The sequence below is a fragment of the Rhineura floridana genome, chromosome 11 (assembly GCF_030035675.1).
Source record: "Rhineura floridana isolate rRhiFlo1 chromosome 11, rRhiFlo1.hap2, whole genome shotgun sequence".
Classification (NCBI taxonomy): Eukaryota; Metazoa; Chordata; class Lepidosauria; order Squamata; family Rhineuridae; genus Rhineura; species Rhineura floridana.
Genome location: NC_084490.1, coordinates 53200996 through 53227632, shown reverse-complemented (window position 1 = coordinate 53227632; position 26637 = coordinate 53200996). Strand labels below are relative to the sequence as shown.

The window sequence follows — 26637 nt, the reverse complement described above, 5'->3', positions numbered from 1 at the left end:
CACCTCACAACTCTATAGTTCCTGGGGCTCCCTGAGAAGATGGCATTACTACTAAAGTCCTTACTGCATGTATGTAGTCTTTAAGATGGTGGAAATAAAAATATGCCTACCTGATATATCCTCCATTTACCTATGCTCAAATTATGGGGAGAGCCTTAATTAGATCTACCCCCTCCTGTAGACTCTTCAAATGGTATTCAAGGCTGCTTCCCCCAGTGGTATTGTGATTAATAGCTGTTCAGAGACCCATTTTCCAAGAATATGTTTACTCTTTTAATAATATGACCTAAAATACAAGATGACACACATGCGTCCCATTCCACATACAGAGGTCAACTGGACTGGCAGCTGAATCTTATTTCAACACTGGCAACAGAAGGACAGTATCCCACTGCAGCTGCAGGCAATAGATTAGGTAAGGACACAAGGCTCTGCCCTCAAAAGAGAGGGTAACAGGTTGCCTTAGGGAGGGCAAGGCAGGTTGTATATCAGGGGTCGGAAACCTTCAGCCCATGGGCCAATCTTTGCCCGCAAGGCCATTTTTGTCCAATCACACCCACATGTCAATCAGCTGACATCACTGGGGGGTGACATCAGCTAATGGTGGAGGTGGAATTCAATCCTGCTGGGTGCTGCTTTGCTAGTGTGTTCTCTGCTGGCAAAGCAGATCCCTACAGAGTGCAGGACTGAAGTCTCTGCCCATCGGCTGGTGAACAGAGTTCAATCCTGCAGGGAACATGCTGGCAAGGCAGATCCCTTCCACCCCACCCCATGGGTCAACTTGGATAGGTGGGAGGGACCAGTCAGTTATCAGTTGCTTGATGTCATAATGACATCAGGTGATTGACAGGGGGTGGCCCTGCCCACCTGCCAAAGTTTGCCCACGGAGTGGAGGGAGATAAAGAGCTGAGTCCCTGGGCTAAAAAGGGTTCCCACTCTTGCTGTATATCTAGGGTTGCCAGGTTCAGGGCCTGAGACTGATCCAGTATCTTTAGGAGAAGAGAAAGTCAGCCAAGTGCAGGTGTTCTTGCAACAAGGTGAAATTCTCCCTTTCCCCTGCACAACTTTTAAAGATACAGAAGACCTCTTGGTTGCCAGACCCGGTCTCCAAGAGGTCTTCTGTATCTTTAAAAGTTGTGTACGGGGAAAGGAGAATTCCACCTTGTTGTTTTTCCCATTACAGTGTTGCAAGAACACCTGCACTTGGCTGACTTTCTCTTCTCCTAAAGATACAGGATCAGGTCCTGAACCTGGCAACCTTATGTATATCATATACAGCTTTATCACCTCCAGCATCTGCAGCCTGGAGCAGCCATCTTACTCTGCCTATTGGTAGGACTGGCCTTGCTGTTTGAAACTTTTATTGAAAAAAGTGACTCATTCCCCCTGTCCTGCTTTGGTCCCAAAGAGGTGCCCAACAGGGGTGGGATAGCAAGGCAGATCAGTTGTCACAGCAACAAGGAAAACTCCTTATGAGTAAGTTGCTCCAATAAGGGCTGCAAAAGAACTGAAGCCTTTTGAGCCTCTGCCTCCAATTAAGCTCTATATTCCTCTCTCTTTGTTGGGAGGACTACAGATTCTTAAAGGGTCCTCTGGCCTGAAGGCAGGCACTTCTCTTTTGCTTCATAGCCTTCCTGTGCTGTTGGACTGGTATGGTGGCAGGCATCCCCAGGCCCAGGGGACAGTACCTGTGAAAGTCCCAGTTCTGGTTCTAGGGGCGCCTGTGCTGTGGGGTTTTGTTTACTGGGCTCCTGCCTGCCAGACTCAGTTCAACAAGACCCTCATCACCAGTAGCATGCTCAGAGCCAGAAACCTGGTCCAGCTCCTCAGCTGATGGTACTGTAGCTTCTGACTTGGTGTCCTGGTCACTGATGGATTCTGGAATCATGACATCCCCCACAATTATTGGTGGTCTTAAAGTCTGGGTGGGGAAAAGTTGCAGCTTAGGGAACAGGGAAAGAAGAAGCTGGGAGAAAGAGCTAAAGTGTGAGCCAATGAGACCTTGGTATACATGTACCTACCTGTAGAGAGATCTGAGGTGGCACAGTGGATCTGCTGTCTGCAAGGAGTGTGTATGCTATTTGTCTCATCTATGCTCTGTTTGTATATTTGTAAAAGGGCCCTCAGACTCCAGTGATTTATCCTCCAAAACAATGACAAACCTGGGTAGTGTTGCTTGCACCTGAAACATCTCACCACTCAGGGAAGTTTGGCATGCATAATAATATGTAGATAATAATGTAACTGAAATAGGACATTGGAATGCAGCATGCATGAATTTGCAACTTCAGATTTTTTAAAATATGTATGCTTTAAAAACTTTATTAATTTTTCTTTACAAATTTAGTTTTATGGAGGGCTAAAAAAGAATCCTCCCCCTTCTGTCCTTGCTGGTGCAAGCCTGATGAGGATTAGGAAATGGCAGTTCATCTGCACAAATCCCATCCCCCCCATAGGATTGTTCTATATTACCTGTGCAGTCCTGTTAATTTATACTTCTAATTTTATACTTCTAATGTTAATAGGAAAAGCTTCTAATCATAAAACAAAAAAGAGAGCAGATAAGGGACAGCTTAGTCTGGTGTCGCAGCCAATGTGCAATTTTTCTGAGATTATTCTGTGCCCAACCTCCCCCCAAATATTTATAAGCTGCACTTATGTCATTAGCTATAAGTAAAGTGACAGAACACAGAGGCACGGGAAGGTGCCTTATACTGAATCAAACCATTCATCCATCTAGCTCAGTACTGTCTACATTAGGAGTGGCCAAGGGCCACGTTGACCCATGATCAACCCTCCAGGGCCATATGTGCTCTGGAGTCCAACAGCACTTAAATAAAGCAGTATTTTAGTGCAGGTTTAAAAGCTGCAGAGCAGCAACTGGGTAGTAGTAAAAGCCACCAGCCTGAAATCTTGATCTATTCAAGCCAGGGGACCCTGGTACTTGTACTTCCACTGAAATTAAACTGAAAGAAGAGAATAAGTTCCAGTATGTGTTTGGTTACGGTGTGTGTATGTGAAGTGTGGTTTGCAGGTGCTCCCACAGGCCCAAAAAAGTTAGCAACCCCTGATCAAAGTCAACATGTCCTTCAGCCTGGCATATTCATAATACAAAGATGCATGACGAGCAGAATGACAGTTGAAGTGTCTAGGGACACTTAGTTTCTTTTTCTTTTTTTTCTTCCCCAGGTGAGAAATAAAGACATTATTAAATTTAGTGTGCAACTCTGAATGGAAGGAAGCTTTCCACCCAAAAACAAGTTAGCAGCAAAAACAGGCAATTATATTCCTTCTAATTCAAGTCTCATTATGTGTGCGTGATTAAATGTGAATTATAAAATATTTGTAAATGCTATGCCTATGCCGTCTGTTATCCTCCTTTTGCAGGTTGGGGGAAGAGGGCGATCCTATTGCAATACTGTTAATATTGTGGATTAGAGATTGTGTAGAGTAGAAATCAGATAAAAATCTTTTATACAAAACATCCTTCAAGTTACAGCAAAGGCCAATTCTTTTAAAACTGTTGCTTCAGACCCTGTGCTAGGCTCAAAGTCAGAGCTCAACCATGTTCCATTGACTTTCGTGCAATCATGGTGAATTTTAACAGTTTTTTTTCCTTTCACAAAGTAAGACCCGAGTTAGAAAGATCATTAACTGTGATGCTACCTTTTATTTGAGCAGTAAGTACAGCATGCAGTGGCCCAACCACTAATAATGCAATAATCATTTTTCCCATGTGTTTGATATGATGGGTAGGTCTCACTTCTTACGTGGAAGGGGGAGGCACGCAGCTAAAATGCCTTCAAAGCCAACTCTGAAGCTGATAGCTCTGTTTGAGTTTCTCCATTAGTTGGACTCAGAGTCTAAGATCTAGTTCTCACTGATGTGGTAAAATAACACATCCTGTGACTGGATGATACCACTTCAAACTGTGCATAGAACTAGTTATTAGGGACAAGGGTGCAAAGCTAGCTAGTGTTTTAATGCACACACGTTATTGCATGGAAATCCATTCAACCATGTGAGCCCACATCTGCAATGGTATAGCCCAGTTCATCACCTCCTCCTTCCAGCCTTTCTCAATCTTTGGGTCCCCAGATGTCGTTGACTACAACTCCCATCAGCCCCAGCCAGCATGGCCAATAGGAATGATGGGAATTATATCCCAACATCATCTGGGGACCCAAAGGTTGGGAAAGGCTTATGCCTATCCTTTGCTTTAAGCGGAGGCCCTTTTTTTTTAGTTTTCTTACAAGGAGCGTGAGCGTTACTCAGTGTGGAAGAAAAAAGCTATATGCTCTGAGGCACAGCTATTTCTTATTGTTTCACCTGTTGCAGAGCTTCACTTATTTAAAAGAGATACCTTGGCCCACGTTAAAACTAAATGTATCAATAGAGATTTTGATTGTTTACTGGCAAGGTAACTTTTAGAAACAGGTTCGATCTCTCCTAACCGTACTGTATTATTACTCCATGTCCAAAAATTAAGCTTTTCCGTCTGAGGAAACCTGGATAGCGGAGACAAACCAGCGCCGGAAGCTTGACGCCCGCGCGTTAAGACAAATGGTGAGTTTACTAGCCAGCAAACACTTGACGATTCCGTTCCCCTCTCCACGTTTTAGACCAGACTAGAAGAGGTGCGGTACTACGCTTACGTAGTAAGCGAGCTAAGCTATATGACCGGGCGGGGAGCTCTAAGCGTTTGCGTAGGAAAAGAAATGAGGCATTTGCCCTTTACAGGCGGAGAGAGGGCAAGTTATTGCGCAGGTGCAATGAGAAGGGAGGAATGAAGAGTTCCGTCGCATTTACGGCGGTTGATTCGAATGCAGAACGGAGCGGAGAGAGATGCGCGGTTGTGGGCCTGGATTTTGGACTTTCCTTGTCCTCCAACTCCTTACGTCGTTCTTACCTCGTCGTTATTAACACTGAAGCTTGGGTTCTGTCTTTACCATGGTAAAAGGGAATGACTTGGGAGGAGGCAGTCTAGAGAGTAGTTACATTCAGATTTATCCATATAGTTAACTACTATGTGTATATCTAGCCGTTCTTCTTATGGGAGAAAACTCAGGCAGCCCTATTGATTCGCTAGAAACGTTTATGTCAAATATGATTATCAAATATGTCAGATACGTTTATGTCAGATATGGCTATCCTGCTTTTCTACAACTGAGGTCCTTAAGGTGTCCTGCAAGCATAATAACCGTCCATGCATCCGATGAAGTGGACTGTAGTCCATGAAAGCTTGTGCCAAAGTCAACTTGTTGGTCTGTAAAGTGTTGCAAGACTCCTTGTTTTTGCTGCAACAGACTGATGTGAAACATATTTTTAAAACGGTATAAGATATAATAATAAATTAAATGTAGTGAACAGGCTGTTGAATATGACAAAACTCTTCCTTGGGATGGACTTTTTTTAAAGATGGGGGCTGGAGAAAAGATTTTTAAAGGATATTTGTCTGTTGTTTATTTTGTTAGAATACTTATCCTGCTTTTTAACCCAAGGAGGCTCTTAAAGTGGCATGTTAAAAAAATTCTCAAAATCATACCCCGATTAGTACAGGAACAGAAATTCTATGGCAATCCTATGGCGCCAGGATTATTCAGGCAATATTTCCTACTGTTGTCCTTTGTCATCCCTGTTGTTGTACCAGGCAGTAGTTCGCAGTGAGGTTCTCTGAGGCAAAGGAGTTGGGTTAGGCCACAGGAACTTGCTCAGTCTGTGGTGCAGGTAATCTTCCCTTGGTAGCTGTTGCCAAACAACAGCTCTAATGTTGCAGCTATGGGGCATGGCCCCCGCAGGCAATATGTGATACTCTTAAGATGAGTTTTTGATGCTATTAATTTTAAATCTTTATACTGCTCTCCTAGCAGGTGTTGTTAGTATCTTTCTTGCTATGATAGTTTATGACCTATTATTGCAGTTGGAAAGGGTCATTGTTTTTATTTTGTATACATTTGGGCTGTGTAACTACTGCCGGTTACATTTCATGGCTTTTAACCCTGCAGTTTGTAGTTTCCCCTCTTTATACACATACTATATACAGATATATACCCACTTAGGTGGCCACTAGCAAAATGGACTATAGTCCAAGGAAATTAATTTGTTAATTTTTAATATTGTAAAGCTCTTGTTTTTACTGCAACAGACTAATGTGGCTTTCTCTTTGGTTAGAAGCTCTTTACATACTGACTAAAGGTTGCAATGAAATCCTGTTTATATTCAGCTTGGAATCCCACTGAATACAGCAGGACTTTTTTCTTTCTGTTAGTTTGTGCCCAAGTACAAAAGATCTTGGGTTGCACCAAAATGTTATAGGGGGGGAAAGCAATGGCTGCTGCTTTCTCTTTGAAAAGATACTAGCCAGAAATTATTTGGTTCTGCCTTCAGCAATAGTCTGTAGCCAGGTCTCTTGCAAATCTTATACGAAGAGAGAGTCCCGATGAATAGGAGTCTCTTAAAGTAAGTGGGGTTAGGATTGCAGCCTTAGAAGGCTTTAAAAAGAAGAAGGCTGCATTCCTAACCTAATTTACCTGGGAGTAAGCCCCACTGAATTCATTAGAATTTATTTTTGAGTAGACAGAATTGTACTATACATGGCTGTCACCATATCTTATAGCAGTGAGTTCCATATATTAATTTCATACTGTGTAAAAGGTTTTCCTTGTGCAGTCCTGAAACTGCTGCCAAGATCTTCATTAGGTAATCTTAACTTGTAAAGTTATGATAAGGAGAAAAACTCCACATTGTTGGGTGTTTTAAAGTATTGGGAGGAAGAGCCTTTGGGGGTTAGAATAAATTTTTGAAGATTGTTTTGCTCCCCACAGGCCTGTGGTCTACAGAAGCTGTTTTCAGTGGAGGCAGATTTTGAAGATGAGGTAAGAGAATGTTTTTGAATCAGAGCTGTTTAGGGGAGATGGAGGCATCTGGATGAGGTGGAAAGGGCAAAATATTCTGCTTGGTTGCTGAAGGAGGACCTGTGACTTTAGGAAAACCAAATCAAGTTACACCTGATGGCCAAATTGCAGACCAAGGGCACTCTTCAACTCCACTTGTGAGGGTGTTCTGTCCATGGGATCTCAGACTCAGAACGTATACATAGTACAAAGTTGAGGGACAACACCTAATGACAAGCCTTCTGTTCCTCTATTTTTGGTAGGATTTCCTGTTGGCTGTGAACGATGTGGAGAAGCAAGCTGTGGATCCAGCTCCTGGCATCTTAAAAAGTCTTAGACCCATCTCAGCTGGGTTGAGAGCCCCCAGCAGCACTATCATGCCAGTATCTGAAGGACCAAGGGTGCCCTTATCCCCTGTCTTGCAGGTGCAAAACTGTTCCAGACTAAAGTTTGGGGAGGGCAGGTACTCCAGCAATGTCAAAAGAAACCAGATGACTCCTCTGGTGACCGGCTTCACAGTTCAGAAGGAGCTGGCATCCTTGCCAGCTGAATGTAAATCGAACTACACTTCAGGCACAAGGTTCAAGTTTGTGAAGAGACCTCCAGCTAAACTCCCCGCTGGGAGTGCTCCCTGTGATGAGTGTGACAGCGAGCTTGTATTGGCTGCTTGTATGGATCTGGAAGAGTCTGATATGCAGTCTGATCCAGGGTCTTTCAGCTCTGACTGTGGGTCTTTGGGCCAGATAAAGGACAATAGTGTGGCAACAGCCAAGAAACCACGAGTGGCAGATTCGTTGACATTGACCAACCCAATAGGTTCAGAGACCTCACAGTTGAAAAGGGCTCAGAACAAACCCATGGTAGAGGTCACTGAAGACTTCCCCCCAGCAGAGACTTCTCCAAAGTTGACTTTGAGGCCCAATGTCATGGGGTCTTCTGCATCTCAGTCTAACCTATGGATGAGTAGCAGCCCAGGTGCCCTTTCAAACTTCAGTTGCCAAACACTTCAGCCTGTTCAAGCTTCTTTGCATAAACCCATTCCTGCATGCAACAGCCCATGCTTGCCTATGGTTAGACCCTGCTCTTCCTTTCAGTCAGCAGGTACCCCGCAAAGACCACCCAAACCGTGGATACCCAGCCAGAGCTGTTCTGTGTCTAGGATGGCCAATACTGGTGCTCAGCTCCTTTCTGCATATGGTTCCTCAATGACATCTGCAGAGACCCCACTTGCCATGCCTAAAGTTGTTGGAAACCTCCAGACACCTGTGGTCACCAACCATCTTGTCCGCTTGGTCACGGCAGCAAACAAGACAACAGAGCCAACAGCCCATGTTCCTTTGCGGGCTAAGGCTCGTCGCTTCCCAGGGCCTGCAGGCATTCTGCCACAGCAGGTAAGAGGATCAGCAGGGCACAGGATAAGAAGACAGTTCGTGTGTTGGGGATGGAGAATCTGGCTCTCCAGATTTCTGAACTATACCTACACCTTCAATCAGCCTTAACCATTGGCCATGTTGGTTGAGGCAGTTGGGTGTTGCAGTTCAGCAACATTGGAGAGACTCAGGCTAGCCACCCCTGCTGTATGTACAAAGGTATGGGGATGGGGGATGCATTTCCCACTGCAGCACGTAGGTGATGTGGATATGATTACTTTTATTCCTACAGGGGCTCACAGTTATTACAGAGCCAAAAAAGGGGCATAAAAGCTGCCATCCCTCTGCATTTTTCTCTGCTTTGAAATGGCTGCTTGGTGGTCATCTTAATAATGGGTATTACTCATGTCTGCCTGTACGGATTCATTAAATGCTTCTTGGGACATCTGCAGGTGAAATAACTTCTTTTTGTCCTTCTTTGCTGATAAAATGCTTCAAGGCTATCAATTATAATGATAATAAAATGATAATATGTTAATAAATTATTGTTAATTAAAGGCTCAGTTAAACATTTTGTTTTTAGCCTTCAGCAACCTAAAATCACTAAAAACTGCCCTAAACTGGGTTTGGTGGGCATAGGAGGAAACCTTGTATGTACCTGTCCTGATTTTGCCACAGGTTTTGCTCAAGGAGAGCAGACGGTCAGGTAGTAGAACTAATCATTTTAGCCCAACTCTATACCATTGGCTTCTATAAGCGCTTGGGAAGGGTTATATAAATGCCTTGGGAGCACAGAATTAGGACCAGACTACTAAATTCAACATCCTGAGGATCTCTTATTTAAGAAAAAAGAAGAAAAACCCGTCTGTCCTTGGATGATTTATTTCAACATAAGCCCATATAGATACTCAGATGAAAAATTGTGTTCATCAAAGTTTCTTCTTTTCTTTGTCCTCAAAAAGCCTGATGGGAAAAACCTGGAAGAGATTCTCATTACAACGCCACAGACACCAACTCATGGGGCTCTAGCAAAGCTACAAATGGAGGTAACTCCCTATTCTGCTCTCCTTTTTCTTAGCAGAAGAGACATTCATACTAAAGGTGGGGCTGCAAGGTTCTGTGTTGCCTCTGAAAGAAACTGGTTAATGACACTAAATATGCAACTGCAAACCCTGCTAAGTATCTTTTTACTTACTTAAATTCACAGGAGGTGAATTTCATTGGAACCAAACTGCATAGACAGCAGAAGTTTAACTATGCCTCCTCAGCCCTGGTCCCAATAAAAATTGCCCCAGCTTGTCCAGCTATTAGCATTGGCAGGGGGGTGGGCTGGGGTGGAGCTCCCATTAGTGCTATAAGGAGCTAATAGCCGAACGGATGCTGGTGGTGTAATGTTTGTCAGGATCAAGGCTGGGAAGGGAACAGTTAAACCTCACCTCCCCATACACTGTAGTCATGATGAAAATGGCTCCTACCTTGCACCACCTATTAATTACAAAAAAAAACTGATGTAGTTTCTAATGACACATCTAGCATCTTGTTTAGTTTGGCTCCGAGGCTGCTATTATTTATTTATTTCTTAAATTTATATCCTGCCCTTCCTCCCGGTAGGAGCCCAGGGCAGCAATGAAGAATGGCATATTCAGAAGCAAAGTATGAAGATTGTTTCCCCTTTTTGTATTTAGAAAAGGAAAAGCTAGCTTATCCTTGTTATTTCTAACAGGTGGATCATCTTGAAATCTTTATCTTCAAGGGTCACTTGGCTATTCCTATTGTATAGATAAGAAGTTAAGTTCTCAAGGATAGTAAATTGCACAAACTCTCCTAATGAGCCAGAATACAGTCCTAGAAACTAGCTTTGATGCTTTAACTCTTATCATGGAAAGTTTAAAGTAGCAGTAAAGGGTGCCTCTGGGCATGTACTGAATAAATTTCCATGCTACTGAGTAGGAATGTAAAGATCTGTCGATTCTGGTTCTCTCAGGTCCTCATTTTGCCAATATTAAATTCAATTCTCCACATTTCTTCAGCAATTTGTGAATTTTTTAAAAAAATCTCACAATTTTTCAGTGTTTTAATGCAAATTTATCCCGATAAACACATTTGTGTATGTAGTTTTGACTAATGTACACATTTTTGCAAGCAATTTCTCCTATAATGCAGTTTTGTATGTTTTTACTGATAATGTTTTTTGTAAACCACTTAGAGGTTTTTACATTCAAGCAGCGTATACATTTTGTTCAATAAATAGTATATTCATTTTATGCACATTTTCTTCTCGTATATGCATTTTTGTAGCATTGGTTGGAGAACTGCATTGCAAAATTCAGATAAGTGCAAATTTCGAAGGATGGCTGCGTTTCATTTTTTTGTATTGTTTCAGAAAGTGTGGATTTGATAGAGTTGGCTTTAAATGTGAACTGAACTGAATTTGTTCCCCCATCCCTAGTACTGAGTAACCAAAACTAGCCCCTGCACATCTTAGACTAGGTTTATCATAATCTGATAGTGGAGGCACTCTTTCTGAATTAAAATTGAGGAGACATTTTATTACTGTGCATCAACATATATTTTCTTCTAACTATTCTTTTATATATTTAAAGATGTAAGAGAGGTTGAGGTAGAGAGAAGGGGATTATGGGGTGAGCAGAGGGAGGAGCAGAAGCAATATTGCATGCAACTAATTGAGCAAAGTAACTCCCATAAATAACATATTTCCAAATTGCTAAGCACTTTGCCTTGTGATAGAGTTAAAGCAATCTTTAATTTGCAGTTGTGTGCTGTAACTCTAGGAAATACCTACTTCGCAACAGCCAATAGAAGATGAATTTGGAAGAGGCCCTTGGGTGGCCATGAAAACTGAGCTGGGATTGGATGAGAGAAATCCATCTTGCTTCCTAAGGACTTACAGCATTGTTATGGTGCTTCGTAAGGTAAATGCTGGGTTTGCTTTTGAGGGTGGGAAGTAGAATCTCTGCTTGAGGTATAAATGCCAAAGATGGAAAAATGGCTTTTTAAAAGATTACTATGGAGGAGTGAGGTGGGGAATAGGGGCAGTGAATGTACTGGAAGCAGGATATGGTTCAATATTACTGCAGCCATAGACCTCATCGGTAATCTGAGACCTATCTGTAAATGCACAGTATACACAGAAAAATATTTTTGGAAGATTATACTTGAGTTCCTCCATGACAGTTGAAAGAGTTGGTGACTGGTATTCTCTCTAAATCCAGCCCAGGGACCCCAATACAGGCCTCACACAGCAAGGTCTAAGTGTCCACATCTCTAATAGGGCTACTTGTTCCATGTTTGCATGAAGCCTAGTCTGGCAAGGAGGTAAACCATATGGCTGATTGCTAGGTACATATATATACCACATACTTCTCCCTCCTGCATCAAAAATGATGAGTAAAGTGTAGGAGGTTGCTGGGCAACCAACCCCCTTGATGTTCAGCTAATCATTCTTTCCACCAACCTCAAGGCTTCAGGAAGCCAGCTCTGAGGCTTTTAGCCAGTCATTTCATCGTGTCGCTATACTACAAAGGGCAGCAGAAAGGATATGTTAGAAGACCTTCACCATATCCTCCACTCATCTTCCACCTCTTCTTATTGCCAGGCACCTTTGCTCCAAACTAAATAAAAACAAAAATACTGAAATCCTGCTTCAGCTTTTCTATCCTGACTTTCCACAGATATTGTCCTTTACTGATTCTTTTCCATGCAGGCAGCTCTGAAGCAACTTCCAAAGAACAAGGTTCCAAAAATGGCAGTGATGATTAAGTCGCTGATGCGGACTAATGTTGACGCAGGTGCTGTGTTCAAAGACCCTACTGGTAAGTTCAGTGTAGTGATGGAAAGGGAAAGAGGATATTTCCTTCCCCTGTAAAGTATAGCTTGGCTGGCTGGCATCCTTGCTTGAGTTACTTATTTTATTTATTTATTTATTAGGAGCCCAGGGCAACAAACAAAAGCACTAAAAACACTTTAAAACATCATAAAAACAGATTTTAAAATATATTAAAACAAAACATCTTTAAAAACATCTTTAAAAAAGGTTTAAAAACATATATTTTCTTTAAAAAGATTTAAAAACATACTAAAAAGCAATTCCAACATAGATGCAGACTGGGATAAGGTCTCAACTTACACCAAAGCTAGAACCTTGAACTTAGCCTGGCAGCTAATAGGTAGCCAGTGCAATTCTTTCAGCAGAAGGGTGACATGTTGGCGATACCATGCCCCAGTGAGCAGTCTCATTGCCACATTTTGCACCAGCTGCAGCTTCCGGACCAACCTCAAGGGTAGCCCCACATAAAGCACATTAAAGTAATCCAGCCTGGAGGTTACCAGCACATGGACAACAGTGGTCAGGCTATCCTGGTCCAGAAACAGCCACAGCTGGTGAAAGGCACTCCTACCCACTGAGTCAGCTGGGCGTCTAGCGACAAAATGGATCCAGGAGCACTCCCAGACTATGGATCTGCTCTTTCAGAGGGAGTGTGACCCCATCCAAAGCAGGCAGCTGACCAATTATCTGAGCTCGGGAACCACCAACCCACAGGGTCTCCGTCTTGGTAGGATTCAGACTCAGTTTATTGGCCCTCATTCAGCCCACCACCGAGTCCAGGCAGCAGTCCAGGGCTTGCACAGCCTTTCCTGATTCAGCTGTTACAGAGAAATAGAGCTGTGTATCATCAGTGTACTGCTGACACCTTGCCCCAAATCTCCTGATGACCTCTCCCAAGGGCTTCATATAGATATTAAACAGCATGGGCGACAAGATAAAACCCCGCGGCACTCCACAGCACATCTGCCAGGCAGCTGAAAGGCAATCAGCCAGTGCTATTCTCTGAAAACCACCTTGAAGATAGGATCTGAACCACTGTAAAACAGTGCCTCCAATACCCATTTCACCAAGTCGGCCCAGGAGGATACTATGGTCAATGGTATCAAAAGCCGCTGAGAGATCAAGTAAGAATAACAGGGTCGCAGTCCCCCTGTCCTTCTCCCGATAAAAGTCATCCATCAGGGCGACCAAGGCAGATTCAGTCCCATAATCAGGTCTGAACACAGACTGGAATGGATCAAGATAATCTATTTCATCCAAGAGTACTTGTAATTGCTGTCCCACAACCCTCTCAATCACCTTCCCTAAGAAGGGGGAATTTGTGACCTGTTGGTAATTGTTGCAAACCAATGGGTCCAGGGTGGATTTTCAGGAGCGATTGGATCACTGCCTCTTTCAGGGTGGCTGGAACCACTCCTGCCTGGAAAGATGCATTGGCCACACCCTGAACCACTTGGTCAAACCCCCTCGGCAAGCTTTAATAAGCCAAGAAGGGCAAAGGTCGTGAGGACACATTGCTGGCCACATCGTCAAAGTGCCTTGCAAACAATTTACAGTGGGCCTCTGAAGGGTCTAAAACTCCATTTCTTGGAGTTGATGTCAACAGACACCTGACAAGACGGAAAAGCTCCACTGGATGGCTACTTGAGGATGCGATGATGGCAGAGAAGTGGCCCTTCTTCGCTGCCCTCAGAGCCACCAACAGTAGGCACGGTGATGATGTTTTACTTGTCTCCAATCAGCCTCACAGCACATCTTTTGCCATTTGTGCTGTAGCCGTCATCCAGCCTATTTCATTGCCCTTAGCTCACTGATATACCAAGGTGCAAACCAGGTTCCACAGTGCCAGAGACGGCGCTCAGGGGCAACCATGTCAAGAGCCCAATGTGCCTCGCTGTTCCACAGTGTGACAAAGGCTTCAACAGGGTCACCTGCTGTATCTACTGGGAACTCCCCCAGGGCATTCAGGAATCCTGTGGATTCCATTAGTCTCTGGGAGTGGACCATCTTAATCTGTCCACCACCCCTGCAGAGGAGGATTGGAGCCCTAAGTCTAAACTTCACCAGGAAGCGGTCAGACCGTGACAATGGGCTGACATCCACCCTCATCTCCAGACCACCCCTTCCTCTATCTGGAGCAAAAACCAAGTCGAGGGTGTGCTCTGCCCTATGCATTGGACAACTTAACCTATGCGTCGGACAAATTGAGGTAGCCCCATAGTGATCATGGAGGCCATGAAGTCCCGAGCTGGAACACTAGAGGCAGCCTCAGCATGGACATTGAAATCACCCAGCACTATCGTTCTGGGCTACTCCAATACCACAGCCAAGACGACCTCTGCCAGCTCAGTCAGAGAGCTGCCGGGCAGATGGTACACCAGCAGCAACCCTGGTTTCCTTTCTCCTTGGCCTGACACCAGATGCAGGCCCTCACAGCCAGCTCCAAGACAGAATGGTTTCCTGGTGACAGAGATGGAAGTTCTGTAGACCACAGCAACTCCTTCACCTCCCCATCTTTGCAGCCTGTGCTGGTGTTGCACCAAGTATCCAGGTGGGCAAAGCTGGATCAGATCAACTCCCAGCTCACCCACCCAGGTCTCGGTAATGCACACTAAATCAACACCTTCATCCACAATCAAGTCATGGATGAGTGTGTTCTTATTGTATACTGATCTGGCATTAAAGAACAACACACGCAGGCCAGTGGGAACAGCAGATGAGCAATGAGGAACCCATCCATGAGAGTGGGAGTGAAGAACAAGGCATACATAGCCTTGCCCTCGTCTTCTATGGTAGTTCACCACCTCTCCATGGCTATATTTCCCTCTAGCCGTGATAACTGAAATCGGGGTGGCATCACCCATATTCCTCCTTACTAAGACTCCTCCTAAACACCTGATGTGGCCCAACAAGAGCCCACCAACAAAACCTTCCTGAACCAGTTATCCCAGTAGGCCTCTGAGAGAATTGGGAACAGTCAGACCCACTCAATATTTTTCAAACAGGGCACATCTATTCACCCCCGTCTCACACCCAGGGAGGGCAAGTCTTCTGCCAGTTACAGACTCTCACTCTGAAGGTATCTGGTGACTTTTTCCTAGTGTTCAGTTCACTGCACAGGCTCTCGCCCTGCACAAGAACTACACATGCACCATACACCCTCCCCACTACCAATCTCCTCTAGATTGGTTAAAAAAAAATAGCAGGGGGTAGTGCCCTCACCCTCAGGTCTCCCCAAGGGGCAAGCTCCTTTGGTGTTGTCCCTTCTGTGGCAACCCCAGTGGCGGCAGACCCACCACCCAAGAGCAGCCAGGCTTTTATGCTCCCTGACCCAGCTAGGAGCTGATGCAAGAGGCTGCAAGATTAACTGCAGCCTCTCTTTGGAGTCAGGGTCAGGCAGCGGGTCCCAGTCCTTGCAGCACTTATTAGGGACTTCAGCTCTCTCATGAGACAGCAACCCAGAGGAGCGAGCAAGCAAGCACCCAGATGCTCAGATACTCACTCCCAGGGCAGGTCTTCTCCAGTCCCCCTGTGCTGCAGCTGTTCCCCACTTGGAGCGACTTCTGCCTGCTCTATAGCAGGACATTTCTGCTTTGCTTGTGGTGCCTGGAAAACCCAGTTCATGGATGGCCACCATCTGATTCATTTCTGCAGGTCATGTTTGCATTTGAAACAATTGTTTGTTCCAGGTAAATGGGAAATAACATGGCTGCCTTGAGTACTTGGGATTCATTCTTCCTTGGCCCTTTCCTCCTATCTCTGTGTTCTATGTAAAGTACAATGAGAACTGTTTGTGTGTGATGCTAAAGTGTTTCCACTTTGACTTCACTGTATTTTGTCCCTGCATCTAACTTGTCTGATCTTCTGTAATGCAGGAGAAATGCAGGGCACGATACATCGCCTGTTGCTGGAGGAGAAAGAGAGTGAATTTAAGGCTGGGTCAGTCCTTCTGCTAAAGCAGGTACCAGAAAGCAAAAAATCCAGGGCTGGTGAGCTTTGTTTTCCATGCCAATAATTAATAGTTGGTATGTAAGACCATAATGTAAGTTATGGGGCATCTAGAGATATTTCCTCAGGATGACGCATCTTGTTCTGGGACATCTAGTGTTGAGTGGTATTTCCTCGTGTGTGTCTCCCCTATCAGTCCAGCTGTCACATCCATTGCAAATGTTTGTTTGTTTATTTATTAATGAATTATTTGATATATATTCCGCCCTTCCTCCCAGCAGGAGACCAGGGCGGCAAAATGTTGAGGCACTTTAGAATAACGCAGGTAAACAAAACCTGGTTAATTTTCCTGTCCAGCCTTATAGCATCTGTGTCAGCAGAGAGGGAAGGGAGTTTTTTATGGGTGCACACCTCCTTCATCACTTCTGATGTGCAGCAGAAAAGGCGGAAGGAGAGTTAGGTGGCAGCTACCTAACAATTAGTTTTATGGTTTACACCCTCTGGTTCTGTTTTCAAATGAGGTCATTTGTCATGAGAACACTTGAAATCAGAACTGACAAGTTAGGAACCATCTACCATAGATTGCCCATTAGTTGATGGAATGTTCCTTCTTTGTACTCCAGTTGAGCTTCTTCCAACCTAAAGAAGAAACACTCACTCAACCAGTGGGCGGTCTATGGTGGATGGTTCCTGACCTGTCAGTTCCGCTTTCAAGTTCCCTTGGGACTGGTAGGGAGGATGGCAGAGAGGTCAGCAGTAGATGAAGCCCGAGCCAATGTCAAGTAGATCCAACTAATTCTAGTTCAGTCTCCATCCTTCTCCTTGCACAGTTCTATAAGGGCAGTGTTAAGTCTAAGGGGAGGAAGCTGACAGACAACATCCCCCTAGGCAGGTGAGGGCTGGCTGAGGGCAGATTGAAGTTGGTGGGGCAGTGCCCTAATGGACCAGCCTCCACTGCAAGTGCCTTCATGATGCCCATGCCACTACTTAACTGTGTGATCCATAAGGCCCTACATGGCCTAGGCCCAGCATTCTGTGGGCTGCACCACAGCCTTTTAAAGAGCAACCTGGAAAGTTGTCATAAGTTAAGTATCCTAACTGTATGCCTCGAATGAAATTCACAAGATTATGGAAAGAAGTGTTTTTGGTTGGAACCTTTTACTCTGGAGACTCACTTCAGCCTGTACTACTTCTGGAAATAGTGTAGGTCACTTTTTCCAAAAGAGAGGAGAACTGCTAGCACACTATTTCTTCCCTTCAGCTTTTTAGATGACCTGGGCTAGAACTCCAATTAATTAGTATTACCTCCTCCAACTTTTTATAAGTTGGGTAGTTTATTTGATTCTTTGGTTGTGAGCTGTCTCTCCCTCTCCAGGGTTGGAACATCTGCCCCCTGGGTTTTTTTGTAAGAATTAAAAAAAATAGGAATTAGGATGCTTTTTATTGTAAGGTTGTTCCCTTCACTTATGCGAGCACAGGACATGGTTCTAAGATGAAAATAATACAAAGAGGCAAGTGTGACTTCATCTGGAAAGATTCTCAGCTGTCTCTTGGAAATCAAGAGCATATGTTTCAGCAAATTCTACCTGCTCAGAGACAATGGAGGAGGTCTGCACACAGTGGCTTGAGAGATAGTAGTGTCGTGTAGCACGGAGGGGAGGATTGATGTGGTCATTGGGCTTCACAGGTCGGCGTGTTCTCCCCGTCCCATCGCAACCACTACCTCAATGTGACGCCCAGTAACTTAGTGAAGATATATCCTCCAGGATTCAGCAGTGGGAAGCCCCCTCAGTTATGCCAAGAGACTGGGGAAATAATGGAGATGATACAGTCACAGGTAAGGAGCAGTCTCTTTTTTAATTCATTTTTATTAAACTTCCATTTTCCAAAAGGTAATACAACATAGAACATAATGGTAAAAGAAAAAAACTTGGGGGTAACAGTCAGTAAACAAACAGTAGATACTACATGCAAGAGACGCATACAGACTCAGACAGGGGAAAAGGGATATAAGTGCATTTAAGGGCCATCAGGAATCATGTATCAAGACCTAGTAGCATGGGAGATGAACTGATCAGAACGGTAAGTGACTTTCCGACGGACATAGAGTGCAACCTGGAGATGTAAGGTAAGTTAGAAAAGGTCACCAAGTAGCTTCAAAATGGTCAGATTTTATCACCCATCTGTTTACTACACTGTGTCAACTTTTATTGTAATACAATTGTCCAAGCTTTACTCCACCAACCATCCATGGTAAAAATAGAACTATGGTTCCAATGATGAGCAATTTCCATTTTAGCAGCTGCTAAAAAGAAGATGAGAGTTTCATGAGATAAGTTTCCGTAAATCTTCTGGAAAGATAGACAATAAAGCTAAACAGGGGTTAGGTGGAATAATTTGGCAGACAATGGAGGAAATTCTTTGGAAGATACTAATCCAGAAAGATTGTACCACTGGGCAATCCCACCACATATGGAAAAATGTACCTACATCTTTGCACCCTCTCCAGCAGTGTTTAGATTGCCCAGGGGTAATTCTTGCCATTTTCACTGGTGTAAAGTACCAACGAGATATGACTTAAAACATAGATTCTTTAATTTTAGCAGAAGCAACCTTGATGGGGAGTTTGAGCCACATTGTTTTCCAAGATTGGTCGGTAATATTAACTCTTAAATCCGCTTCTCGCATCTTGAGCCTATTATTCTGTGTCCTGCACTCTGGGACTATTGAGAAGAGATCCCGGCCCTCCTCTATGTGACAACCTTGCATGTACTTGTCTATCATGTCTCCCCTCAGTCTTCTCTTCTCCAGGCTAAACATGCCCAGTTCTTTCAGTCTCTCCTCATAGGGCTTTGTTTCCAGTCCCCTGATCATCCTTGTTGCCCTCCTTTGAACCTGTTCCAGTTTGTCTGCATCCGTCTTGAAGTCCGGAGACCAGAACTGGATGCAGTATTCAAGATGAGGCCTAATCAGTGCTGAATAGAGGGGAACTAGTACTTCACGTGATTTGGAAACTATACTTCTGTTAATGCATTTGCCTTTTTTGCAGCCACATCACACTTGGCTCATATTCAGCTTGTGATCAACGACAATTCCAAGATCCTTCTCACATGTCGTATTGCTGAGCCAAGTATCCCCCATCTTGTAACTGTGCATTTTGGTTTCTTTTTCCTAAGTGTAGAACTTTGCATTTATCCCTGTTGAATTTCATTCTGTTGTTTTCAGCCCAATGCTCCAGCCTATCAAGGTCCCTTTGAATTTGGTTTCTGTCTTCCATGGTATTAGCTATGCCCACCAATTTTGTATCATCTGCAAATTTGATAAGCATGCTCTATACTTCCTCATCCAAGTCGTTGTTAAAAATGTTGAAGAGCACTGGGCCCAGGACCGAGCCCTGTGGTACCCCACTTGTTACTTCTGCCCAGTTTGAGAAGGAACCATTGATAAGCACTCTTTGAGTACGATTCTGGAGCCAACTACGGATCCACCTGATAGTTGTTCCATCCAGCCCACATTTAGCTAACTATTTAATCAGACTATCATGGGGCACTTTGTCAAAAGCTTTGCTGAAGTCGAGATATATTATGTCCACAGCATTCCTGCAGTCTACAAGGGAGGTTACCCGATCAAAAAACGAGATAAGGTTAGTTTGGCAGGATTTGTTCTCCATAAATCCATGTTGGCTACTAGTAATCACTGCATTGCTTTCAAGGTGCTTACAGATTGACTGCTTTATAATCTGCTCCAGAGTTTTTCCAGAGATTGATGTTAGGCTGACTGGTCTGTAATTCCCCGGTTTCTCCTTCTTGCCCTTTTTGAAGATAGGGACAACATTAGCTCTCCTCCAGTCATCTGGCATTTCACCAGTCCTCCATTATCTCACAAAGATAATAGACAGCGGTTCTGAGAGTTCTTCAGCCAGTTCCTTCAATACTCTAGGATGCAGTTTATCGGGCCCTGGAGATTTGAACTTGTTCAAAGTGATTAGGTATTCCTTGACCATTTGTCTATCAATCTCAAGTTCCAATCCTGCCCCTTCTACTTCATGTTTCCCGGGAGGGACACAGCTCCTGTTTTGGGAGAAGACTGAGCCCAAGTAGGAATTGAGGACTTCTGCCTTTTCTTTGTCATCTGTTATCATTTTGCCATCCTCATTGAGTAGCTGCGCCACCATTTCTTTTCTCTGTCTTTTACTATGGACATACCTGAAGAAAGCTTTTTTGTTGCTTTTAGCATCCGTCGCTAGCCTCAGCTCATTCTCAGCTTTAGCCTTCCTGATACCATCCTGGCAATTCCGTGATACCTGCCTGTACTCTTCCTTTGTGGCCCAGCCTTCTGTCCACTTCCTGTATGTGTCCTTTTTTGTTTTCAGGTCCTCTCTAAGCTTTTTGTGAAGCCACATTGGCTTCTTCTGTTGTTTCCCCCTTTTTGTCCTTGTTGGAATTGCTTGCCATTGCGCTTTTAGAATTTTGTTTTTTAGAAACTCCCACCCATCTTGGACTCCTTTTCTCATTAGGGTGGCTTGCCATGGAATGGTACTTACAATTGTTCTGAGTTCATTAAAATCAGCTTTCCTGAAGTCCAGGGTGTGCGTATGGCTACTCTCAGCTTTTGCTTCTGTTAAAATCAAGAATTCAAGTATGGTGTGGTCACTTTCCCCCAGAGAGATGGGTAAGGAGAGTGAGGAAGCAGCCTTGACTGCCGTAATTAAGGAATGGGGATGAGGGCATAGAGGAGCTAGTCTTATACTATGTCTGTTGGTCCATCTATGCCCTTGCCCCCTCCTGGGTGTAGCAAATGTGGAATCCCACGAGTGCTCATTAATCCCCTCTTCTGTGGCCTATTTTGGGGTCTGAAGCTGTTTAATGATATGCTGTGTAAGAAAGAAAGGCAGCCTACTTACAACGGAGTGTGAAATGCAGGCTCTTTCATGTGGTTAGCTTTCATGAAGCCTGGGGATATCAGGACAGGAAACTACAAAACAACTGGTGTCTTATCAGTATGTTTTGATTACAAAGGGTGAGTTCATGAGACTGTGTGGGAACAGAATAGTAAACATCTATTCAGGATTTCCCTTGATGTGGCAGTGCCACCTAACAGCTGCTTACAAGCCTAGAAATGACAATGTCATTTTGTACCTGCTATACAGAGCAGCCCAGAGCATGGTGCAGGGCACTTCACATTGGGGCACATCAACAGCAGACACCAACCATTGAACATCAATAGCACAGTATCCTGGAAGTCTAGAGAAGCCTGTCAACCTGACCCACAGGAGCCCCCCTTCCCTGTATTATAAGGGAAGAAAGCCTCCTCGTGTAACTGCATACTAATGTATTATCTGCTCCAAAAAAGCATAATCTGCTAGCTATTAACTAATAAAGCAGCCTAATAAGCACATCTGTGTCGGCTCCTGGTTGCCACCCTGCACTCCTGCTGGGAGGAAGGGTGGGGTATAAATCAAATAATAAATTAAATATTTATTGCTGATCTGAACTCATCAAAAGATAATCCATTCCTCCCTCCCCCCCAGCAAATGCCAGGGAGTGACAAACCACAAGGCAGTTCACAGTTTCAGAGAGAAGTCTTTCCTAGCCCTACCTGTAGATGCAGGGAATTGAAATGGAAACCTTCTCTGCCTTTAAAGCATGTGCACTACCACTGAGCTACAGTCCTCAAGGGGAAGTGGCTTGTGTGAGTGAGATGGACAAGGGATGCCCAGTGCCCACTACCTCCATCAGATGAGCATTGTGTTCCAGGTACAATCACTATTCATGCTGTTTCCTTCTCATTTGCTTCCCAAATCGCATCTCTATTCTCAAGTTTAGGCTGAGCCACAATTGGATGGAGAAGTCATAGTCGCTCAGTAGTCTAGCACATAAGCCTATATTGAAAATGCCTGACTCAGCTTCTGCCTATAGCATCTCAGGAAGTAAGGTTCAAGCTAGATTACCACTGCTCCAGTTTTTGGAGAGCTTCAACTGATCAGTGTAGACCAGGGCTGAGGAACCAGTGATCCTCAAGAAGTTGTTGAACTCCAACCCCAACAGGATTGTGCTAGATTTGTCAGTGATGTGACTTGATAATAAAGCAGAGCAATTTATCCTTTCCTATAATTGATATCGGGAACCCGTAATGATATGTGGCCATGGCTTGGTGATAAAACCATGAAGGATGCTTCTCAGGGGCCTCTTGGGATCTTGTATGTGCAGGCTGTGCCAGAATTCCAGCAGGATCCTGCCATCAATGCCCCATCTGCCATGGCTGCACCAGATTACAGGAGTGGACAAGGACACGAGATGGATGAGAACGGCTACCAGCATGAATCAGCTTCAGATAAAGGGTCACCATTGATACCTGTACCAGGGGCCTGTGAAGCAGGCAAATCAGCTTTGAGTGTACCATCCCCAAAGGCTGAAAGAACGGATGCAGGTAAATATAATTCTATATAGCAATGGATGAATGTTTACCTTCCCGTCTTTCATCTCCCACTGCCAAATGTTCACACCCATACACCTCCAGAATGTGGAAAATAAGTAACATAGACTACAGCAGGGATGGGGAATCCAGTGGTTTCCAGAGGTTAAACTCCAGCTCCCACCAGTCCAAGCCAGCATGGCCAATGGTCAGGAAAGATGGGAGTTCTAGTCCAACAACTTGGGCCACAGGTTTATCAGTTTCTGAACTACTGAAAAGTCCTGCTGAGCCAGATGCAGTTTGCACGACTACATATTGCCAACCTCCACCCCCCGCCCACTAAAGCATCTAATGACCCTCAGACAGCAGATGGCATGCAATGCCCTGTAAATGCCAACTGAATGCCAACTGAGGATTCATTGTTCAAGAATAGGATAAGGTGCTTGGTGTCCCGGGAATCGCAACTACCTTTTGGAAAATGGTTGCTAGCCCTCATTGTCCAGGAAGAGATATGATAAGCAGCATCTGGCAACAGCTTTGAAAGCAGAGAGAAATGGGTTAGGGGTTCTGTTAAGGGGCAAGGCTTCAGCACTCTGTATTGCTCCTTTGACAACTTTTTATCTGCCTGCATTCCTTCCTACCTACCCACCCACCCAAGTTCCATGCTGGAAAATTCCAAATACTTTAAAAAAACTTGAAACGCTGAAGCAGATCAAATGCATGAAATACCTATGTGAAGTAGCATAATTTTGGCAATGGAAAGAAATGCTTCCTAAGATGGTCATGACTGAGTAAGGACTTGAGCATGTTGGACCTTGGTTAAAAAATTGTGTTACTGAGCTATATTTACTTCAAATGCAGGTCGACAGAGAGAATACCTAGATACCTAGAATACTTGAATATCCACTGAATCAAAATAAAAGTCCTGCTCAGTATTCTCCACCCACCCCAGCAGTGCTCACTTATATACAATAAGGACAAGAGTTGTTTTTTAAAGAGGGTGGGGGGCAGACAGATTCTCAAGACATTAACTGAAGATATTCACCAGTAATGAAATGTGCTTGCACAGTGTGACTGAAGCACAGAATGCACTAACCCCTGAATTTAACCTTACCCACTGAGTCCAATTGAGTCTGCAGTATTTCCTTTCCTCTCCCTTTTTTCCCCTGGGCATAGAGCTTTCCCAGGGATTGAAGAGCCCCTAATCTTTGGGATACAGTAGTCAGTTTGGATGTGCATACAGGAACCCCTGCATGGGGCACTGGGATGATTTACTGCCTGTTTTCAACCTGGCTAACTTCTCACACTGTTTATGCAGATGACCTAGACCAGCTTCTTGGAGAACTACCTGATGACTTCTTCTCCAACTTCGATGTCCAAAGCAGCCTATGATAGTTCCCTGATGCTTACATGAGAGGATCTGCTGCAGTAGAACCAAGGCCATTGTCCTGAGCCCTGCAAGAGAATGGATGGAAACTAGAGCCCCATCAGCAACATCACTGGTCATTAAGCACATTTTCCCTCCAGCTACTTGGATACAATCTTGCTGCTGCCTTCCCTCTGTTCAAAGATACAGCAGCAAACCACAAGATACCTGGCAGAATTGCTGTGCTAGGGCACAGCCAGCCTTTAGGACTGGCATCAGGCCTTATTCCTGACCTTATTCTGCCTGTACTGCACTTTTCCTGGGTGTTCAAGCTAGCCATAAAGGTTATTTAACATGTTAAGCATCTGTCATTCCCTTCCGATTTGAAACACAATCTTTCCCGATGTCTGTTTTGGTGCTGTATTACAAACCATCTCAGATGCAGTGGTCTGTCTTGTAAATAATCTTACATAGACATAGGTAGTTCATATTTTTTTATGATTTGTTAAGCTGTCGTTCGCTGATAGAACATTGTGAAAAAGATGCCTGCAAAAAATGGATCTTAAGTGTGTTGTATCTTTTTATTTAATCCTTATCTTTTACTTTGCCACTGACATCTTGATTGACAGTGGTTTTATGGAAAGACTACTCAAATTCTGTGTGTGTGTGTGTGTGTGTGTGTGTGTATGTGTATATATATATATATAACAAAAAGTTAGAGATCTGGCTCTCTAAATGTAGCTAACCTCTGTTTTGTGTCAGGTGATTCATACCAATTTGAATTCTGGATGTAGTAATATTCATACTATTGTGGCACTTCTGCCTGCACCTGTTACATCATACACGTACTGATGGGAAGCTTGTACCTTTTCAGATGTTGCTGGACTCCAGCTCCCATCAGCCCCAGCCAACATGGCTAATGGTCAGCGAAGGTAGTTGTTGGACTGGAGGGCCACAAGTCCCCCATCTCTAATACCTCTCCATTTTCAGGGTTAGCTCTCTGAAAATGGCTTGTTTTGAACTTTCCTGCATATTGGAGCAGCCCCTGTTCATATGGAGCTTCTTGTGAGCTTTTGAGAACCTACATACATAGATTAACTTGAGTTTTCTGGCTGCAACATTTAATCTGGATAAAGACTATTCTCTTTTGTCTCTTTGGGTAGTTACAGGAAAATGGTGTGCTGGGAATAAAGAAGCAAAAGTAGCAAAGATTTAGCAGCTTCTTTCTTCCCATAAAGTGTTACAGTTAATGTGGTATGGATGGCAGAAGTAATTTAGTCAGTAGTGTCAATGTATGTGATCAAACTTCATGCACTCATTCAAATAACAGTTCAGAGTCAGCTCCTATGCAACATTTGGCAGTGCCAAAGTGCTGTTCAACAAAAATTGGTTTGTTTGAAGTATGTGGAGCTGGTTGTCTGCATACACTTGTCTAAGGTGGTTTCATGAGTGGGTAATGCAGGATGGATGCCATTGTTGCTGTCATCCCCTGCAAGATTAGTTATAGAACTATATAATATTGTGCAAATCAGAACACTTGCTGTGGGATTGCTGGGAGGAGAGGAGAAGAAAACAGTATCTTTTTTTTACAGATCTTTCAATTGATCACAAAGAAAAAGAGGAAAATTCCATGAATAAAATAATTTACAAAAAGGGGGAAATGATACAAGGTGAGGAGGGAAAGGAAAGTGGGTTGTGGTGTTCCATTGATATAAAATGGAAGAAACAATGTGCTTTAGTGACTATTGAGCATAAACCTCAAGAAAAGCTGCCCAAATGTCATCCTATTTATTTTTATTTAAAATATTTAGATGCTGCTGATAGTTTGAGAAAACAGGGCATTGTCCTCTTAATGGTCAATAAAAACTAACTCAAATAGGGGCAACGACTGCAAATTATTAATCCATTGTTGTGGAGAATGTTCTGGTGGAGTACCATCTGCTTAGCTGTCCCTGTTGCACACATGAAAATATTCCTTGACTGGTGGTAGGTTCCAGAAAGTCAGCAACCAGAAACTTAAAAGTAGGGATGGGGAGCATGTTGCCCTCCAGAAGTTGGACTCTAACCAGCCTCAGCTAGCATGGCCAGTAGTTAGGGACAATGGGAGGTGTAGTCAATATCTGGAGGACACAGGTTCCCCACCCCTGAATTAAAGGAATCAACAAGGAAAGAACGTAATAATGGATGGAAATTGAGGGAGGTGGCGACAGATCTCTTTTCCATCATAAAGCTGTATTTTTTTTTTTATTATTTTATTTATAGACCGCCCATAGCGAATAGCTCTCTGGGCGGTGAACAGCAGAGTTAAAATACAAAGTTACAATAAAACATACATGTGCTGTAGGCACATGGTAAAACAAATCTGGTCCTTGAAGACTTAGTTCACCTGTGCCTTAGTGGGTGCAGGGGACTTTGAAACTGGCTAAAATATGGACATCAGGTATGGCTTCTGTACTTTCCCTTCCGGGATTATCTGTAAATCTTAAAATTCCAGTTGGTAAAGATGAGAAGGCTAAAAGAGAATGAAAGAGAACCATAAGAGATGGGCCATAGTTCAGTGGCAGAGTATATTGTTCTGTATGAAAGGCTTCTGTAATATTGCTCTGCAGCAACACTGTTGACTACATTCTCATTTCTGTCCTGTCAGTTGTGAACTGAAACAAATCCCTCAACTTGGTGTCAGCAGAGGGAGGGGGACGAGCATAAGCAGATGGAAAAGGATGTCACTGGTGTCATCCTGAGAAGTTGGCAGAGTGAAGTTCTGTTCAGTATGTTGCTTGGGGAATAATTGCCTGCCCA

The 26637-nt window shown here is 43.9% G+C and overlaps 1 protein-coding gene across 4 annotated transcripts; it reads left to right on the top strand.

Moving 5' to 3' along the window:
• Window positions 1-335: 335 nt before the first annotated feature.
• Window positions 336-24398, top strand: HROB (homologous recombination factor with OB-fold). Of its 4 annotated transcripts, none has more exons than XM_061588884.1 (11): window positions 336-415; window positions 4490-4566; window positions 6825-6875; window positions 7157-8284; window positions 9226-9309; window positions 11056-11196; window positions 11988-12096; window positions 15986-16071; window positions 17746-17895; window positions 22268-22487; window positions 23791-24398. In XM_061588884.1, exons 2-11 carry the CDS (start codon window positions 4564-4566, stop codon window positions 23862-23864), a joined length of 2046 nt encoding a protein of 681 aa, XP_061444868.1. In that variant the 5' UTR covers window positions 336-415; window positions 4490-4563; the 3' UTR covers window positions 23865-24398. The 4 variants fall into 4 exon arrangements, with proteins under 4 accessions (XP_061444868.1, XP_061444869.1, XP_061444865.1 ...); XM_061588885.1 differs by lacking the exon at window positions 336-415 and adding an exon at window positions 1789-1836; XM_061588881.1 differs by lacking the exon at window positions 336-415 and adding an exon at window positions 3295-3313.
• Window positions 24399-26637: the final 2239 nt, after the last annotated feature.

What these genes read in the sequence shown, in the direction of transcription:
- HROB (XM_061588881.1), top strand. An exon ending in CAGGCATTCTGCCACAGCAG is followed by an intron (nt 8,285 to 9,225) that starts GTAAGAGGATCA and finishes GTCCTCAAAAAG; the next exon opens with CCTGATGGGAAAAACCTGGA. An exon ending in CAGTCCTTCTGCTAAAGCAG is followed by an intron (nt 16,072 to 17,745) that starts GTACCAGAAAGC and finishes TGGGCTTCACAG; the next exon opens with GTCGGCGTGTTCTCCCCGTC.